We start from the raw sequence: 21,280 nt of genomic DNA, 5'->3' as shown, positions 1-21,280 counted from the left end.
TCAAAATTTCCTTACAGAGGGCCGGACAGTAGTGGTGTACACCTTTAATCCCAGCACTCGGGAGGCAGAGGCAGGTGGATCTCTGTGAATCTGAGGATAACCTGGGCTACAGAGTGAGATCCAGAACAGGCTCCAAAGCTACACAGAGAAACCCTGCCTTGAGAGAAAAAAAAAAAAAAAAAGAAAAAAAAATTCCTTAGGAGCATAGGAAAGAGGTACTGGAAATAGATAGCCCGTTTCTCTAGGAACCACCAGAGTTAGACAATGAGCCTATACAGAAAACAGGCAGAAGGCCTGTGAGTCACGCATTTCTGCATGTTAAATGCCACGCAGTCCAAAGGAGCCATGATGGGAGGGACCTTCATAGCTAGTACTTATGAGATTATGAAGGAGATGGAGAAGAACACACAAAAACCTTCATATAAGGGGTCCTATTTAAAATAATAATAAAAACTTGTGCATGAATAACAAAACATAGGGAGTTTTAATATCTTACTTCCAAATTGTCAAATGTAAAACCAACTCACAATTTACTTTCCAGTAAACTAGTTATCCTCAATTCACATTGACAGTATCTCTGACATTGATGCCTTGGAAACTCGAATATGAAAAAGAATTAGAAACTGTGCAGTGAGTTTACCAATGAATCCATCAAGATACAATTTAAAGCCTGATATTGCTAATGAATAGTCTATGTAGAAATCCTACTGGAGACAGTGCAGGATTATGAAACCACCGGCTTGATTTTTTGGCTGAAATACTTAGAAGTATTTTCCTTTATATTTTCAGCATTCAAGACCACAAAGAAAATACAATATACAAACAAATCTCATGATAATATATTCACATTCTAAGTAAGCTCTGTAACCTCAAAATTCCAATTGAAAATTTAACTTTTGGATTATTCTCATTATGTAAAAATAAACAATTTATTCTTCTTAGGGAGGCAATAGTACCTATCTGAATGTAGGATTAGATGTTGGAGGTAAGTATCTAATTTCAAAACCAAAAAATAAAAATTTCAAGATTGAGACTTTAAAAGACTTGAAAGATTATATTTTAAAAGTTATCCTAAAAGTTTGAACTTTTTTTCAGTTTGCCTTTAAAATGGTAGTTCTTAAATTTACACAAAAAACCAAACCAAACAAAAACAAAAAACTGAGTAACGGTCTCTGTCATTACATAAAAACTGCACCGTTTAAAACCTGTGGAAGATGAAAACTGTTAAACAAGAGGGTTTTAATAGTCGTCCATAGAATTCTCAAAGAAGATGTTCCGAACATCCAGAATGGAGGCCAATTCTAAAATATGCTTCTGAAGGTGAGGATTCTCAACAGTTTCATCCCGTGGCAGTTGTGGGTAGGATTCTGGGTAATTTCGAGTTTCCTGTTAAATAAGGAAAGTTATGTGTCACAATCTTATGGGAGGAAACTACTCAGTTTGACAATATTAAGGAGTAGCTCAATGTCTATTTTCCTCTCTTGTCAGTTATTATTACTACTATATGTGTTTTTTGTTGGTTTGGAACTTTTATTTGTTAACTTTAGACAGGATCTTGTTATACCTCTAACATATAGCAATGTTCCTGAGTCAGCTTCCCAAGAGCACAATCACACTTGGCTTCTGTACTGAATTACTAACAAGTGACAATTTTAACTTCTCAATATAGCTTCCTATGGGTCAGCCTAATACATCTGCACACTGCATTATTTCACAAATATTTGTTAACCTCTATGACTGTTAGGCATAATACCATCAAAAAAACGATACAAATCCTGAGAGGGATCCACACATGGGATTTAAAAAAATACCTATTTTATGAATAAAAAAATGCTGCAGTAGAAATCAAAATGAGTGAAAAGACAAAATCTAAAATAAAAACTTCTAGAAGAAAACAGAAAACCTTTGTAAACTTAGAATGGATAAGATTTCTTAGGAACTTGAAAAAAGAAAACCTGATTAATTGGATCTCCTGAACACTTCAAACTTTTGTTACCATTAAAAAGCAAACAAACAACCACAAAGACAAGTAACAAACTACCCAGCCAGACAGCAGATGGAAAGGTATTTACCACTATTACTGATGAGTAAAATGCATATTGGATCCAATCCACTTGGTCAGAATGTAGGCCTGATGGCACCCAGTGCAGCCAGGTACACAAGCAACTTTCATACCTTACCATGGGAGTGTTAATGACCTGCTTTGAGAAAAGATCTGGCAGTTTCTAGAAATGGAACATATAACAACTTTCTGCTGATAAAAATCAAAAAGCAGCAGGGAGGTGGTGGTGCACGCCTTTAAACCCAGCATTTGGGAGGCAGAGCCAGGCTCTGTGAGTTCAAGGCCAGCCTATTCTACAGAGTGAGATCCAGGACAGGCACCATAACTACAGAGAGAAACCCTGTCTCCAAAAAAAAAAAAAAAAACCACCACAAAAACAAAACAAAAAAATAAAAAAGTGGTAAGGGGCAAGTGGTCTGAAGTAGAAGACACATTCTACAAAGATGAACTCACACTGAATGTCAAACAATCATGAAAGAAAAGCAAAATAGTGACAATAGGACATGTCAGTGAAAGAGGACAAAGAGTTAGGAACAGAGGCAGTGATGTCCAAGTTTTCTAATGATTATCTTGGAGGAGATCAAAAATAAAAAGATCTTGTGTTACTACACAAGGTGAAAGTCTAAGTTGCTAACCAAGCTGCTGTCTAGTGGTGAAGCAGTATAAAATTGACACTTTGATTAAAACAAAGCCTTTTCTGCATGTGGGGAAATTACAAAAAAAAAAAAAAAAAAAATCAAAGAATATTTGCAAAGACTAACACAAACTCTTCTACTTGTACTGAAGAGTTTCATTTACTAGCTAATAACTTACAACTACCCAGGTGAGCATCAACAGAACAATGAACTACTACTCAGAAGTAAAAAGGACTAAGTGGAGTTAGTTGGAGGGACAGCTCAGTGGTTAAGAGCACCTGTTGCTCCTCCAGAGGACCTGGGCTTGGTTCCCAATACCCACATGGTGGCTCAAAGCCATCCAAAACTCCAGTTCTAGGAGATCTAATGATATCTTCTTGCTTCCGTGGACACCAGGTATGCATGTGGTACACATATACACATGCAAACCAAACCAAACCAAACCAAACCAAACCAAACCAAACCAAACCAAACCAAACCAAACCAAACAACACTAAAAAACAAAAACCAACTAAAATTGATAAAGAAAAAAAAAAGCTAATGATAAAAGAAACAAAATGTGCCAATCTTAGTAATGGCTTTACACAAGATTCTATCCAATGTGATTCAAGTTCATAAGGCAGTGTAAAAACTATCATATGAGTAATGATCTATGATGTAGTGGCTTATAGACTCACCAAAAAGGTTAGGGAGGAAATATTCTGGAATGATGCTGTTGTATGACTTAGTAGAGGTTTATATTCACAGTAACACGGTTATTAACCATGTAGTAACACATGTAATAACCAGTGGTATATTTCAACTTTGTGCATTTTATTGTAAGTATTAATAGTGGGGCATACCTATAATCCTGGCAGTCAGAACACTGAGGTAGGATAGGAAGTTCAAGGCCAGCCTGGACTACACAGTGAGACTATATCAACTATATAAAATCAAACCGGAAAGAAAATCAAATATGTGGCAGAATATTTTGCAACTAAGTTACAAAAGCTTTTTAAAAATAAAAATATATAAAAAAAAACTTAGTCAAGTGGTGGTGGCATATGCCTTTAATCTCAGAACTCAGGAGGCAAAGGCAGGCAGTCCTCTTGAGTTTGAGGCCAGCTTGGTCTACAAAGTGAGTTCCAGGACAACCAGCGCTGTAACACAGAGAAACCCTATCTTGAAAAACAAAACAAACAAAACAAATACATATATATAAAAATAAAATCCTTAATGTTGCAAGCTGAAGTAAAAAAAGAAACAGACAACATTAAAAATAAACAAAACCCCATGAGTACCAACTTGTTCAGGACTCAGTTCAGTGCATCACCCAGCTCTCATCAGATAAACTTCTTTCAGTAGATGATATAACATGAAGACCTACAATGGACAGTGTGCAGAGAATGGGGCTGTGGAACACTCAGTCCTAAATAGGATATCTTCATCAAACCCTAACCCCAGAGCTCAGGGATCTATGCAAAAGAAGAGGTGAAAAGATTCTAAGAGTGGTGATGGGTGACTCCAAGGAAACAGTGTCCTCTAAACACAACAGGGGTGATGCACATCTGAACTCACAGAAACTGACAGCATGCAGAAGACCAGCACAGGTACAAATCAGACTAACTCCCAACCCCAATCAAGAGATATTTGCAATCGCTATCGCCAGGGAAAGGAAGTCAGTTTTCTACAATGAAATGTCATTGGATTTATCAATCACACTCCAGGGCAGGCCCCATGCCCAAGAATAGTTGGCCAACATAGACAGGACCTCTCTGTGTGACACTGGCTGCCCTGGAGCTTGCTCTATAGACAGGCTAGCTTTGAATTCAGAGATCCACCTGCCTCTGCCTCCTGAGTGCTGAGATAAAAGGCATGTGCCACCACTGCCTGGCCTACTTCATTTGTTTTTTTAAACAAGGTCTCACTATGTAGCCTTGGCTGTCCTCAAACTCATAAAGATTCACCTGACTCTGCCTCCTAAGTGCTGGGATTAGAGGTATGCACCAACTACTATTGCATCATTTATACAATAATAACACCTGGTAGCAATCAAAATGTCCTTTATTGGCAGAAAGGTTAAGTAACTAAGACACAGACAATGGCAAAGAATAAACACTATAATCAACATGGCTCAACTGCAGCAATGTCATACATACACATACAGATATATGCATGTACATATATATTTATTTAACATAATTACATATATATTATATATATAATTTTTCCAGTGATACTGCTGATTGAACTCAGGGCCTTGTGCATTCTAGGTGGGCATTCTACCACTGAGCTAAATATCCAGCCCTCAGAACGCCACTGACTAAAATAAAGCAATATAAATCCACTAATATACTAGACAGAAAACAAAGCACATTTTTTTTTTTTTTTTTTTTTTAAATTTTTTGAGACAGGTTTTCTCTGTGTAGCTCTGGCTGTACTGGAACTTGCTCTTTAGACCCAGCTGGCCTCAAACTCAGTGATCTGCCTCTTGAGTACTGCCCAGCAACAAGGTTTTAATAAAAGGTAAATAATCACAACACTTGTTATTAGCTGCATTTGAGGAGAGATTTGGCAGGATCCACAGCAGTCTTCCTAGGTAAAGAAAGGTGGTTTTTTTTTTTTTTTTTTTTTTTTTTTTTTTTTTTTTTAAAGTGTCTCATATATCCCAGGCTGGCCACAAACTCATTAGGTAGTCAAGGGTGACCTTGAACTTTGACCTCTACTTCTCAAGTGCTGGGAATACAGGCAGCTCATGAAAATATTCCCACTGGGAACTTGTGTCACAGCATTGTTAATCTTTTTCTGTTTCAGCTTTTAAGAGACAGGCTTTGCCTCAGCCTACTAAGTACTGGGATTATAAGCATGCACCACCACGCCCACAATACTGCTCATCGTAATGCTGCCCATGCTTTCTTCTGAATATTATCCTGAATCTATTTAAATTTTATTTAGTGTAAGCAAAATGTAATACATGACTAGCAATAATGGATTGAAATGGTGAACTTGATCTTTAATGATTTCACTGCTTACCCGAAAGGCCTTGTGCATCCTCATGGTGGCTGAACAGAAGACAAACCTTGTGAGAAGCAATCGAAGAAACTCATCTCCAAAAAACTGGAGAAAGGCCTGATCTGTAGAGGAGAAGGGGATAGTGAATGGAGGCAATACGAAAATGCCACTTCAACAGGGAACTAAGTTAAGGAAAGCCTTCATGACTTTCCTACCTGGGACAAATACCTTAAAATACCCAGTTTACAGTAGGAAACCATTTAAGACAGATACTACAGTAAGCTTTGTTAAGTGTTCAGGTAGATTAGCAGGGTACCTATGGAACGTGAATGGGTCAGTAGCTGGGCAATATCACGGTTGATTTTTCGAAGATATTCTTGACACTTTTCCCACAGGCCTCTACGCATGCTTGACAATCCAGACACAAATAGGAAGGCCATTAGAGGATTGTTCAAAAAGAGAGTGAAGAGGCTACCTCGCTGAGACTGATCTGTAATCACAAACATGTTACATACAGACAAGAGGTTTACAACGGGTTAGCAAACACATGAGGAATATCTTAATATACTGATAATGTATAAAATTAAAGATGTATCAGTAAATCACAGTTCAACAACGTAAATTCTTCATGAAGCGATGAAAACACATCCCAGGTATATTGCCTTCTGAATAAAATAAAAACACTGAGCCTCCTTCAATTATAAAATAGTAAGTAGACACATTTCTTTTTTTTGGTTTTTTTTGAGACAGGGTTTCTCTGTATAACAGTTCTGGCTGTCCTGGAAATCACTCTGTAGACCAGGCTAACCTTGAACTCACAGAGATCTCTGCCTCCCATGTGCTGGGATTAAAGGTATGCACTACACCACCTGGCTTAAACACATTTCTTACTATCTTAACACAACTAACCAATTTCATCTGAGTATGGCAAGTATTGCCTCATGAAGCATCTATGATGTAAATATCTGATGAGTACTTGATCTGCCAATTTTCTGATTAGTTGTTCTTTCTCTGCAACTCAGGCCCTTTTTGAGACAGGGTCTTAAGGAGCTTAGGTTGGCCTTGAACTCATGAAGTAGCTAAGGACAACCCTGAACTCCTGATCTTGCCTTTTTACCTCCCAAGTGTGGGATTATAGGTATGTAGAACCATACCTATAATCTACCTAGCTCTTCAATGTCAACATTTTTTTATCTTTGGCCATATACATTGCTGATCTCACCAACTCCTAGGATATTAGTTGCTACTCATGCTCATGGATGCTTAATTTTCAAAGAATAAGACTGAATTCCATAGTTTTGGTTTTGTGCTTTCCGATGATCTACCATACACAAAGACTAGCTGCTCCAAACTATCTTTGAATGCATCCCAGACTTCAAAGACTTAGCACAAAAAGGCATATTGTTAACACTCACTATCTATGCAACTCATCCTACATTTCTACTGAACAGCACTGGGTTAGATTCAACTCCATTCTCAGAAAGACCCTGAATTCAACACATGCTTTTCTCTACAGTTTTCAAATGCAGGTTCTCATCAAGACTCAAGATTTCCACCAATAAAAGAGCCACACACATCTATCTTCTTGCTTTCTGTCTCCCAGTCTATCAGCAAGTCCTGCAGCATCAGCAAGCTTAGCATTCAGTCACTGTTGAGCTCCTGACACCATCATCTGGCTACTTCCCTCAGTACCCTTCTAATCCATTCTCTCTGCATGCTCTTTCATCCTCCTCCTCTGTTGAGCACTTTTCACTCCAATCTCTCCAATTCAAATCATATTATCAACTTTAAAGGGTTTTTATCATTCAATCACATAATCCCTTCAGTCAGAGACACCACTTAAACTTCTCTAATGTTTTACAGGCTCTCATAGCTCAAGGCTATAACACATACAGTTTTTCTGCTGGAACTCTGCCTGCTCAGTCACTCCAATCCCCATCTATCATTTCTCCCTTTGCTTCACTCCTGTGCGGTAGTAGCAGTTCCTTGTTCATACTCCTATGCTTCCTCCTGTCAGGTCATCTCTATCGTCTACTAGACACTGGCTCTATGAGAAACACAACTGGAATATCAGATGCAGTGCTGTTCCCCAGTGCTTAGCCTGATGAATTAATCTTAAAAACTGTACTGAATGAATAAAGTATGTCTTGACTAATGATAGAGCTACAGACACCAAATATGTAGGAACCTTATCAAATAAATACATCTACTTTGTGGCCAGAGTGTCAAGCCCTGTTGTTGAGGTCAGCAGCAACAATGCTATTGAATAAATCCTGAATTGAATATTAGAATATTCAATCTGTCTGGTGGCTGAATTTTACTTAAAGGTACTTGTAGTCTAAACTTTTATTTTATAATTTATTTATTTTTATTTTATTTGCATTGGTGTTTTGCTGCATGTATGACTGTGTGAGGATGTCAGATCTTGAGTTACAGACACTTGTGAGCTGCCATGTGGGTGCTGGGACATGAACCCAGGTCCTCTGGAAGAGCAGTTAGTGCTCTTAACCACTCAGCCATCTCTCTAGCCCCCTAAACTTTATAGTTTAAAGATAGGATGTTGGGCAAAAAAAAACCCCAAAACCAAAAAAACGAAACATTAAGGAAATGAATCACAACCACATACATATTAACACCACAAACTGAGTACTTTCTAGGTACCTAGCACTATGCTATAGGGTTAAATACTATTATTATTTCCATTTGATAGATGAAATAACCGAGGTACAAAATGGCTGAATAGCATTCCAAAGTCACACAGCTAGTAAGTGGCTAGGCTGGGACTCAAATTCAGCTGGCATCCATTTGTCTGTGCTTTTCTTCTCTGTGCAATGAAGTCACTAATGGAATTCTGGTATTAACCCACTTGACCATGTAGTTTTAAGTAAAACTACATTAAAACAGGATGATGACAGCACTCTCTACTGGTGGGAAGAGGTTACATTCCTCCAGAAACAATATGAAACAGGATGCAAAGTCCTCAAAGCAGGAGAATTTTACCGTTGTTTGAAGGTAAGTTCTATCCCTTAGGATTTGGCTTTGGCTATGTGAACTTAGAATTGCTACAAGATTTTCCCTGTTAAACAGCAGAACTTACCTTAAAACAACGGTGTAAGTCTCCAGCTTCTCTCAGGCATTCAAGTGCTGACCATCAATCACTTCCTGTGTCAAACTATGTCAGCAGACAGGACTTCGGGCTGGGAAGTAGCAGTATAATGCCATCTCCCACAGAGAGACAGCAGCACTATTCACAGTCAGGGAGATAGTGACACAGTGACAAGTACTGCTAAGACAGTGTGAAGTCTCACTTAGCATTTGACCTAGGAAATGACTGGGAGTTAGAATTAGATTTTATGTGTAACCTATTGAGGACAAAATACTAAGGAAATAAGGCTTTCCCTTTGTAGCCACTGGAGAAATGGCCCAAACAAACTTGTCCTTCTGGTGAATTCTGAAGAGAATTTTATTTTAAAAGAACAAGATAAAAATTCAAAGAAAAAAGTAAACAAAAAACAAGAAGAGAAAGAAAGAAGCCTTTTAAGTTGTGCCAGCTCAAATATCCTAACTCTTAGACATAGGCTGATAAGTTTCCTAGACCAGCCATTTTACAGTCTTCAAAGATGCCTAAGGTATATAACCAAAGATGTAGGAAAATCATGCTATATGGATATGACAAGAAAATCAAAACCGATTTTTAAATCTAAAAACCAGGAACCCTCTCAGCAACAAACCATTTCTTTCTCAGAGATGAATCACTTCAAGGCCTAATCACAGCACATTAGGGAAATCTTGCCAGCAAGGATCCCAGGTATATTTCAGATTGACACTTGCTACAAGAACCATACATCCATGTCTAATCATGATGGGAGATCAAAACAAATATGGTCTTGTTTCATTAAGACCTACTGGTCTAACAGGCACTAAAGAACATACCTTGCAAAGCTTTTGGATATGCCGTGGGAGAAAGCAAGCAGACGAGTGGCTGTCCAAATAAGTTTGTGAAATTCTGCAATATATAAGAATTTAAGACTTTCATTAAAGATTTGACCTAGTAATTTTCCAATGCACATAACTAGTGTACAGATTGGGCTCTAATCTATCTACAAGCAGATATAGAAAGAGCAGCAGTTGCAGATATGCAGTTCATGTTTCATTACCATGCATACCAATTTGCTAAAAAGGACTGCCACCAAAACAGTGACGTTCACTCTGTAGACTGATTTTTTTAAAGTAATAGCAGATATATAATTGTAGCTTTGTAGATACAGGTCATCTGGGTCTCTAGAAACAGTGGTCCCACTGGATACACCAGGGTGAATTTTCCAAAAGATCTAGCTTTCAGTCTCAAAGTCTCTGGGAATGGGTAAATAAATCCCTTACTGAGTCTCACAGCAACAACTCATACAGGATGGTGCCAATGTGCTCATTACAGCAAGAACTAAGTGGACATTCAGACTACAAGTGGAGTACTCTGAATAATTTAGAATATCATTTCTCTAAAGGCAGATCTATTATAATAGATACAATTTTAATAACATAAATTATTTGGTGAAGCAACAAAAAAAAAGATATAATTCCTAGGAGTAAACTGAGTAAGTCAGAAAGTTAAAAATTCTAAAGGGTAAAAATAAAGGTAAAGAAATGGAAAGACACATTATGTACTTACAGATGAATCCACTCTAAAATGTCATGATAATGTATTAAAATTTGAACCAATCTCAATAAAAAGAGCTACTAGTGCCTCCTACCCACCCCTCTCCCCCGCCAACAAAAAAATGTACTGCTGAAGTTCAAATGGCAAAAATCAGTCAGGAAAGCAAAAGAGAAGATTCATCAGATATTAAAGTACACTTAAAAACTTCAGTAACTGAAATGTGTGGCACTGGTACAAGAGTGGGCACAAAACAAATGGAACAGAATGGAAAGTACAGAAAAGGAACTGCAAACACATAGGACTTTTGTAGGTATAACACAGTAATTTTTTCCCACATTTAGAAAAAATATGCTGTCTCTACATTTCATGCTATAAATGTGAATATCAAATCAATCAAAAATCTAAATGAAAGAAGCAAGCAATAGAAGTGGTGACCAAAAATATAGCAAGTCATTAGTTAGGCCCTTCCTAATTATTTTGATTGCTAAAATTAATAAAGCTAGTTAACATACACAAAAACATAGCCCAGAAAAATGCAGTATGAGCCATGCAAGGTAGAAATGTCCCAGTATTTGAAAAATGAGGTATGAGGTTCAGGAGCTGGGGCCAGCCTGGGCTCCGTAAGACCACATCTCCAAACCAACCAACCAACCAACCAACCCACCCCACCACCACCAACAACAACAAAAAACCCAAGCTTGCCTATCCTGTATGAAGTCCTGAGCTCCATTCCCAGCACTGAAGAAATACCACAGAATTATTCCACATTTTTTTTTTTTTTTTTTTTGGTTTTTTCGAGACAGGGTTTCTCTGTGTAGCTTTGCGCCTTTCCTGGAGCTCACTTGGTAGCCCAGGAATTATTCCACATTTTGGAAATGCCTGTGGGTCATAGTCTGTGCTGCTCTTGCTCTGGATAGTGCTAAAGTAGACAACACTACCATTCATTTCCACAAAGTCTCTTCTTTCTGCTTGCTGGTCAAGCTCTGTCTTCTGATACATCTTATATACATACACGCATATACTTACAAATATTGTGCAGATATTGCACTAGGTCTGAGTGCCAGCTTATAAAGTTAGCTTTGGCTGGCTGCTGGATGCTACGTGTGGGAAGACTCACATGATTGGGCTTACTCTGCATAGATGGGGTAAATGAGACACTTTAGGGAAATCCCAACATTCCCTCTGGAAGCCTGGCAGAGGACATTCTAGTGATTAGTTCCCATTAAAAGCCTCGACTTCAGCTCTCTAGTGAGTCAGTCTTTAAAATTTTGTGACTGGGTCTCATGTAATCCAGGTTGCTCTGCTTCTGATCCTCTGGTTTCCATGTCCCAAGTGCTGAGGACAGAAAGCAGAGCTTCATGAATACTAGGCAAACACAATACCAACTGATCTGCACAAGGTCTGTAATAAGCATCTCTAAAATAAAGTACTTAATCCACATGGTCATGCTGGGGAATGAAGAACATTCTGTGTGACTCCTGGGTCAACACCCTGGAAGTTTAGACCTGGTTTTCTCCGGACTCTCTTACATTTCCTTATTCTTTGCTGATTTTACTATCTTCATCTTACTCTATTAAGTCTTCACATAATTATATGCTGAGTATTAAGTCCTTCGTGAAATTATGAACATCTTGGGGGTTATCATAGGATCCTGATAGACAATACTGGGTTGTATATATTATTTATTTACTTAGATACAGGGTCTTGTGATGTTGTTCAGGTTGGATTTGAATTCCTAAAATCAAGTGAACCTCCCACCTCAACCTATAGGCACAGTGACCATGCCTGGCATATCAGATTATATTTCAGTTTTAGGACTTGGTTGATAAAATACTTGTCACATAAGCATGAGGATCTGATTTCAATGCCTAGAGAACATGTAAAAGGCAAAACATGGTAACCATCACTGGGAAGACAGAGACGTTGGACTTGGGGCTCATTGGCCAGCTAACCTAGAATGATAGACAAATCCTAAGTCCTAGTGAAAGGATCTATTAAAAATAACAAAGTGTGGCTGGCAAGAAGGCTAAGCAGGTACAGGTGCTTTATGTCTGGCAACCTATTTGATCCCCAGAGACCAAATGGTAGAAAAAAAGGGCAGACTTGCCGGGCAGTGGTGGCGCACGCCTTTAATCCCAGCACTCGGGAGGCAGAGCCAGGCGGATCTCTGTGAGTTCGAGGCCAGCCTGGGCTACCAAGTGAGTCCCAGGAAAGGCGCAAAGCTACACAGAGAAACCCTGTCTCGAAAAACCAAAAAAAAAAAAAAGGGCAGACTCAAAGTTGTTCTCTGACCTCCACACATAACCCACTCCCCAAAGTGTGTGTGTGTGTGTGTGTGTGTGTGTGTGTGTGTGTGTGCGTGTGTGTATAATTACAAACAATTTAGGGGTATTGGAGAGATGTCTTAGCAGTTGAGAGCACACTCTACTCTTCCAGAGGACCCAAGTTTGGTTCCCAGCACTGATATGTCAGGCAACTGACAACTGCCAGTAACTCTAGCTCCAGGGGATCCAATATCCTCTTCTTGTCTCTGTGGACAATCATACATATGTGGTATATATTCACACACACATGTACATACGCGCACGCACACACACACACACACACTTTTAAAAACTGGTAAGTTAAAAATTGTGTCTAACTGCAAGGCGCGCGCGTGCACGCGTGTACACACACACACACACACACACACACACACACACACACACACACACACACACACACACTTTTAAAAACTGGTAAGTTAAAAATTGTGTCTAAGTGATTCATACCTATAACCCAGGAGGCTGAGAATGGAGGATCTCAAGTTTAAGGCCACACTGAGCTAGAGCAAGACTGTCTCAAAATGAAACAGAGTAAAACCTCCACTATTAACTTACATCAATAGATATAGTTATCCATTTAAAAGGTCTAGTTTCAATAAACACTCATTGAGGAGATGGAGCAGATGCTAAAGATAGGATAGTAAACAAAACAGAAAAGCCCTGTCTCCCTGAAGATGATATTTGGACAGGGATGCAAGTGGCAGATACAGGGAGGCCCCCAGTAAACAAAATGAGTAAATTATATACAGACCTCAAAGGTGACAAGGAGTCTAGGCACAGAGCATGGAATTCAAATAATTACATTAATAGTACAGGTTTTGTAATCAGATTGTTTAAATCCAGCTTTGCTACCACTTAGTTTGCTGTGTGACCCTGGGTCTGGAGAGATGGCTCAGCAAGAACTGGCTCCCATTGCAGAAGACCTGGGTTCACATCCCAGCACCTATACAGTGCCATCTATAATTTTATTTCCAGGGGATCTGGCCCCCTCTTCTGGCTGCCACGGGCATTATATGCAGGTGGTGAACAGGCACGCATGTCGACAAAATATCCATACACATAAAATATTTTAAAAAATGCTTAAACTTCCTGTGCCTTATTTTTCTTATCAGTCAAATGAAGATAATAAAAGTGGTAACAGTAGGCCTGGAGGTACAGTCTTATAATTACTGTAGCTACTTGGGAGGCTAAGCAGGAAGACTGTAAGTTCAAGGCTGGTCTGAACTATAGAGTTAAGTTCAAAGTCAGCTTAAACAACTTAGTGAAACACCACTATCTCTAAATAAAAAAGAAAAAGAGAGCTGGGAAAAAATGTGACAAATTATCTGTGTGAGAATTGAATGTGCTCAAGTATATCAAACACTTAGAAGAACACATAGCACAGCTGTCATGATACAAATGTGAATTATCATGGTTATGAAGAACAATAAAGTCACAAGGTAAAAAGGCACATGATCTGAAACATCGAAATTAAGGAGGACCTGATTAAGAGGTTTCATTTATTCAAACACTTAACAAATATGAGGTACCTTTGATAGGGCATTTAAGATAGAAAGGTCCAGAGCAGAAGACTGCCTGAAACACTAAGGACTGTCCTGGATAGTTTTTGTGTCACAAGCTAGAGTCATCAGAGAGGAAGGAGCCTTAGTTGAGGAAATGCCTCCATGAGATTCAACATAGGGCATATTCTCAGTTAGTGATCAGTAGGGGAGGGTCCAGCCCATGGTGGGTAGTGCCACCCCTGGATAGGTGGTGCTGGGTTCTGTAAGAAAGAAAGCAGACTGAACAAGGCATGAGAAGCAAGCCAGTAAGCAGCACTCCTCTCCTTTGGCCTCTGCATCAGCTGCTGCCTCCAGGAGCCTGCCCTGCTTGAGTTCCTGCTTCACTTCCTTCAGTGATGGACTATGAATCCACAAGTGTAAGTCAAATAAACCCTTTCCTCCCCAACTTGCTTTTGGTCACGGTGTTTCATCGCAGTAATAGAAAGCCTAACTAAGACAAGGATCAGGAAGGAAATAGTGTAGCTGAAGAGATTGGCAAGGAAGTCAAAGAAGCCTGTGTGCCCACATGTGTCTTGTACTCTGAGTGAGATAAGAAGCCATGGGAGAGTTTGAATAGAGGTTTATCCTGACACAAAGGCACGCATGCAGGAGGTGAGAGGTAAAGAAGAATTAAGTATGCCTAGCTGGGAAGCTACTACAATGAATCAGGTGAGGTAGAACAATGGCATGAACCAGGGGAATGGCAGAGGAGTACATGACATTTGGGGCATTTAATTAGATCCTAGAAGGTTTCATGAAATGCATGTGATATTGGAGGGGAGGAGAAGAACATCAAGAAAGACACAACTTCCAGCTGGGATAACTATAAAAGCAAAACAGGCACCAACTGAGACAGGGAGTCTGGAGGTAGAAATGGCCTAGAATTGTCTTGGGTATAGTGGTTTCTGTTAGCTTGCAATTGTATGAAGAATTCCCAACTGGATACACAAAGTAGGTAGATGATTAGAAGTGGAGTTCTAGAGAGAGGTCTTACCTGGAGGTAACACACTTAGAAGAAACCAGTGGGGGTACAGTAATTAAGTCATGAAACTAGTATGAGCACTAAGAGAGTCAGCTATGTCTGGGAAATAAGAACAGGATGGAACCCGGGGACACTCCAAAGATGGTCAGAGATATGAGGAAAAACTACTAGAAGAGACCGGGCAAATAAGCTAATGCCAGACCTTGCCTGGCCTAAGGCAAACTAGCAACTTGAGTTTAGGTTTTGAAAGCCACATCTAGAAAAGGGCAGAGATGGTAAGAGATCCATATCTGCTCACATTAGAGAAGAATCCTACATGGCTATCCCTTTAAAGTAAGAATGATGTAAAGTCAACCCTCACATGTCTTCCATTAGGATCATTTCTCACAGAATGGTAAGGTGACCTTTCTTGGTGTTGAGCTCAACAGATAATTAGTTCCTGCAAGATGTTAGCTCTCGTACATGCCTGCAGGTGATACTACAAATAGGGTCCTAAGCTGGTGGTACTTCTTGATGTTTGGTACAAGCAAATGTAAATCTCCTGAAACTAAAGGTTCCTTCATATTAGGCCCTCATGAACATCTCCCAATTTTAAGATTTAAGGATAATAAGAAGAGGCGCGCGCGCGCGCACACACACACACACACACACACACACACACACACACACACACAGCATATACATAAAATAAAAATTTTAAATTTCAAAAATAAACATGCACAAACACAAAAATTAAAATGTTATCTTAAATAGCAAAAGTAGACTCAAGTGTAGGAATTGTGTGATAGACAAAACAAATAACTGCTTATTAAGCTCAAAGAAGTAAAAGCAGAGACTGAAATAGTAAACTATAGTGGGCAATGTAATATATCAAAAGGAACATGAAACTAAAGATGGATTAATAATGTGTTACACACAACTAAGGGAAACACTGTGAACTAATAAAGCAGGATGAAAAAAATGACATAATCTCTAACAAAAACATGATGATGCAAAATACTGAAGAAAGTAGAAATGTGGTAAGCCTAAATGAGTCTAAGGGGGGGATGGGAAAGGGGCTCAAGAGTCAGCAAGTACAGAGATAATGGCTGAGAACTGTCATTATCATGAACGAACAACTCCAACCTAACAATTCAAATCATTTAACATACCTGACATGTTCAACCAAAAGTATATTTGTTACAGACTAAGTGCAGACTATTAGAAGCTAAGAAAAGGAATTTCAAAGGAACAGGAAAGAAATGGGATTCTAGAATTTGAGGCGGGCTGGCAGAGGACCAGGTATAACTGATTATGTGGTAAAAGTCATACAAGCATACAAGCAATTTGCACACATCAAATGCTTTAGGCTAAGGCTGTTTCATTGACAGCTATTTGCACTGGCAGAGACCCATTACTTGAATTTTCAATATTCATAATGAAATTTTCCCCCCAAAGGAAAGAAAGAAGAATTAAAAAGAATTTCCTAAGTTACTGGGGACTTTTTTTTTTTTTTTTTTTAAATTTCCAGCTAAACTACCAGCTAATTTAAAGCTACATTACCACAGAGAAAGCCAATTGATGTGCCCACTTTAACACTAATGGAAACATGTTAGACAAAATATGGGTCATAGCTATTACACAGATCTTGGTTTATCAATAACTTCCTCCTACCAGGAAGCTCATATGAACATGCAAAGCTCTTCTTTTTCCAAGAGTGGAAAGAGCAGGAATTTGGAATCAGAAAGCAGAGTTACACAGGACATTTAATCCTTAACATAAGGATTCCTTATGTATTTACCAAGAATTTTAAATGTGAGGCAGGGGGAAGAAAAACATTTATGTCTCCAAACAGCCACAGTGCACAAATTAGGGAAATTATACATATGCTGATAATCAGAACTTTATATTCTAGGTAGAATAATGGGTTTTATCTGATAAATATGATGTAAGCATAAAGGAAGACCTAATGATCTGATGTAAGAGTTTACCATCCAACTAAATAATCCATCTTAAATATGACAAGTCATATCCACTCACCTAGTTTCTTGCCTCCATTCTAAAACAGAACCAGACAAGCAAGGGTTATGGTACTCTAAATAAGGTCTCATATAAAAGAGGCAAAAAGAAACAGACACTTGGGGCTGGAGAGATGGCTCGGAGGGTTAAGAGCACTGGCTGCTCTTCCAGAGGTCCTGAGTTCAGTTCGCAGCAACCACATGGTGGCTCACAACCATCTATAATGAGATCTGGTGCCTTCTGCTGGCGGGCAGGCAAACATGCAGGTGGAACACTGTACATGATAAATAAATACATCTTAAAAAAAAAAAAAGAAAGAAACAGACACAAGCCAGAAGGTAGTGGTACACACCTTTAATCTAAACACTTAGGAGGCAGAAGCAGGCAAATCTATGAGTTTGAGGCCAGCCTGGTCTGCAGAGCGAGTTCTCGGACAGGCACCAAAACTACACAGAGAAACTATCTCTCAAACAAACAAACAAACAAACAAACAAACAAACAAACAAACAAACAAGAGACAGAGACAACTCAGCACAGAGCAAAGCAGAATATAAGATGATTTCTGTGGCTGGAAGTGTAGCTAGGTAAAGCACTCACCTACCATGATGAGGCCGTGGGTTGTATCACATACAAACAAAATGAAAATAATCACTTATGTACTCAAGGATATGAGAAGCTATTTCAAACATGAGAAAAAGGCAATTATATATGCCTATTGTATGTGCATGTATGTATGTGTGTATTATATTTCTCTAGTTGTAACTATAGCAAAGAAAAAGGCAGGGAAATGATCTGGATGTATTTTGAACTGCTATTGGTGAATTTTTTCAGTATGGAAACTGCCCATTTTTTTGAATTATTCCATTGATTTTTTTCCCCCATTTTTCTGTTTCTGTTCTATTCTTAAAGAACTTTTATGTAAAAGTAATTCATGTATTTATATGCTGGACCTTCTTGTCTAGATATTTTTGTTTCAAGACAGGGACTCATTCTGTAGCCCAAGCTGCCCTGAACTCTCACCAATCCTGTTCTGGCCTTCCTTTAGTAGTTCCCCATCCCTGCTACATCCAGCAGATATATACAAATATACAAATTGAGCAAGGACAGATATGCTTGCTAAAAATAAAAAAATCTAACATTGAACTTAACAAAACGGGTAGCAAGAAACATGCTAAAAATTTTAGGATGAATTAAATGCTCTTAGAATTCATGTTTTATTTTTAAAATGAAACTAAACATGAGAAAATGGAAAACATACATGTTGGGTCACCATTCTTGGCTACCAGCCATTTCTACTGCCATGATAGAATAAACTAATGTTTGCTTCTCCATTCATGTTGATACCCACAGCAGTAGGAATTTTCAGGAACAGAAACACAAGCACCCAGCCCAGTGTGGACATGCTTTTCCCTAATCAGACATCCCAACAAAACACAAAAGAGGCTAAAGCCTGTTTTGCTTTATTATAAATGATTACAGCATGAATTCTAGTGACATCAAAGCGTTTCACCGCTGGTGCTTTTTTAGTTGCTCTAGATTTGTTTGTTTCTTCTTCTTCTTTCTTTTTATTTCTATGTGAGGGTGTCAGATCCTGGAGTTACAGACAGTTGTCAGCTGCCATGTAGGTGCTGGGAATTGAACCCAAGTCCTTTGGAAGAGCAGTCTCTGAGCCATCTCTCAAGCCCCTAAGGATTTGTTTCAGTATCAAAACATTGCAAAAGCACTTCCTGGTTAAATCACTGTCACTTACTCCAACATTCAGACTTAATCATGGAAAAACAAAGCATATGTAAAACTGTTAATAATCAAGATCATTACTATGTAATATGAGACGGAATTTCATTTAAACTCTAACAGTTAGGTGTGCATAAGTGAAAAGTGTTTAAAAACTAGAAAATAAGCCACCCATATTATCTCTAGCTCTGAAAAGGAAAACATTCTGGGTTATATAACAAAAATAAACCTCCCACCAGAGATCTTGGAAATCTTGAAAATTTTTTTTTTCTGCAGGAGGATTTAGTATTTTCCACTGAGAGTCCATTCATGCGTTTCTTCTTGTTTCTATTCATAGCATCAGATCCTGACTAGCATGCACAACCTCAAAAGAAAAGAAACACTAAATACAAACTGTAAAATTAAGTAAGTAAAACAAAGCAAAATAAAAGGGCACATGCTAGAATGGGGACCCTGGGGTTACTGCTATATACCTGGCATGAACACCAGCTCTCCAAGGACTCACCTTATAGGCAACACTGTTGGAGGAGTCCACAATGATGAACATGGGTTTCCTTGTGAATGGATAGAGATCTCCAGGATGAAGGCTGCAGAAAAATAACAGTGAGGAATTTTATAACTGTATGGCCAAGTCTCAATAGGTCATTTCTAAATCTTGACTTTTGTGAGTAACGTTGTAATGAATATGGGGTACAGACATTTGGTTTAGATAGTGTACTAAGTGACATAATTTCATTTCCTTTAGATATAGACCATGAAATGGGGTTACTGTTTTAAAATCTATTTTCTTCTTCTTTGTAGTGTGTTGTATGTGTGTGTTGGACATGATGGAGACCTGAGGTTAATGTAAGGAATCTTCTTAAATCACTTTTTACCGTATTATTTGAGGTAGTCTTTCTGTCAAACTCAGAGGTTGCTGAGATGTGTAGTCTGGCAAGCCAGCTTGCTGCTTGAATTTCCTCTCCTCCATTCCAGGCCAACACACACACTCAACAATTACATGGGTTCTAGTGATCCAAACTCTGGTTCTCTTGTTTGTGTGGCAAGGGCTTTAATTGTTGAGCTACCTCCCCAGCTATCTAGTTCAAATTTATTTATGTATTTATTTATTCATCTGTTCATTCATGTGGATACATGAATGATTTTGCTATGTAGCCCACCCAGGCTGTCTTGTAAGTGCTAGGATCACAGGTATATGCCATTATACTTAGTCTATTTTAAACTTATTTACATTTATCCGTCCATCCATCCATCCATCCATCCATCCATCCATCCATCCATCCATCCATCCATCTTGTGTGTGTGATCTCTTTCTTCCCCCATCCCCCACTCCACCACACACCTTCACCACAGTGCTGACGTGGAGGTCAGAGAACAACCTGTGGAGATTTAGTTCACTTCTAACTTGTAGGTCTAAGGGGTTGAACTCAGGTCATCAAGCTTAGTGGCAAGTGCACTCACCTGCTTAGCCATCTCACTGGCCCTTATTTTTAACTTTTAGAGGAAAACCCATACCGTTTTCCATAATAATTGTACCAATCCAATGATATTCTCACAACAGTCTTCAAGGGCTCTCTGCTCATATCCTCAACAACACTTGTGTTTTGCAACAACTATCCTAACAGATGCTAAGTATTAACTTCTCATGCTTTTAATTTACATTTCTCAGATGATTGGTGATGCTGTGCATGTACTACTCATGTATATGTGACATTTTCTAAAATAAATGATTTAAAACTAAGGTGAGCAACAGCACCACATGTGGCTTGGGGAAACTTTAGCTAAGGCATGAAGAATTTGAAATATGCACAGACCTGGTCTCCTCCTTTATTATTTTTCAGTATGAACAGTTGAACAGTTGATATTAAACATAAAAGTATTATCCGACAAGTCAACTCTTCATTAAAAGGAGAATTTTCTCTTTCAGCTATAGAAATTCTAAAGATGGTTCTGTGCTAGAGAAAGAGCAAGCTTTCACAAAAGAACACAAATAATTGCTATCAACAATAGTCTATGGGAACCTGTCCAGTAGCAAAATGAAGTCTCCATTTCTCTTAATATTTAAGGAGTTTTAATCCCTAGAATAAAAAGAGACACTAGAATATGTACCAGTGCATTTCCTTGTGGGACTGATTTCGTTTGTGGATTGCATCTCCATTTATAATGTCCCGGTTACTATTAGTAAGTACACCTCCAAAGTCGTAAGGACCTAAAGAACAAAGAGAAGAAACCTAGAACTCAACTGGAGGGTAACACAGACCGATCTGAAGCTCAGATGCAAGAGTACCAATGAATCTCCCTTTGATACAAGTGCAAGATAAGCACAAAACATTTTTTAAAAATCTTTAAATCTTTAAAT

General features: G+C 38.6%; 1 protein-coding gene across 8 annotated transcripts in view; it reads right to left on the bottom strand.

Moving 5' to 3' along the window:
• Positions 1–461: 461 nt before the first annotated feature.
• Scai (suppressor of cancer cell invasion) overlaps positions 462–21,280 on the bottom strand; it is a 119,541-nt gene continuing 98,722 nt past the window's right edge. For 5 of the 8 annotated variants that reach the window (XM_006992509.4, XM_076568767.1, XM_015986194.3 and 2 more), the window contains 6 exons: positions 21,031–21,130; positions 19,427–19,508; positions 9,622–9,694; positions 6,005–6,178; positions 5,710–5,810; positions 462–1,386 (listed from right to left, as the gene is read on the bottom strand). In XM_006992509.4, coding sequence (XP_006992571.1) covers positions 1,240–1,386; positions 5,710–5,810; positions 6,005–6,178; positions 9,622–9,694; positions 19,427–19,508; positions 21,031–21,130 — 677 coding nt within the window. In that variant the 3' untranslated portion in view covers positions 462–1,239. Of the gene's footprint in view, positions 1,387–5,709; positions 5,811–6,004; positions 6,179–8,785; positions 9,009–9,621; positions 9,695–19,426; positions 19,509–21,030; positions 21,131–21,280 lie in introns of all 8 variants that reach the window. The other 3 variants (XR_013050381.1, XR_013050382.1, XR_013050383.1) reach the window with 2 other exon arrangements.

The sequence above is a fragment of the Peromyscus maniculatus genome, chromosome 4 (assembly GCF_049852395.1).
Source record: "Peromyscus maniculatus bairdii isolate BWxNUB_F1_BW_parent chromosome 4, HU_Pman_BW_mat_3.1, whole genome shotgun sequence".
In the NCBI taxonomy this organism is placed as follows: Eukaryota; Metazoa; Chordata; class Mammalia; order Rodentia; family Cricetidae; genus Peromyscus; species Peromyscus maniculatus.
The sequence above is the reverse complement of the archived record's forward strand: the minus strand, read 5'-3'. Positions and strand labels throughout refer to the sequence as shown.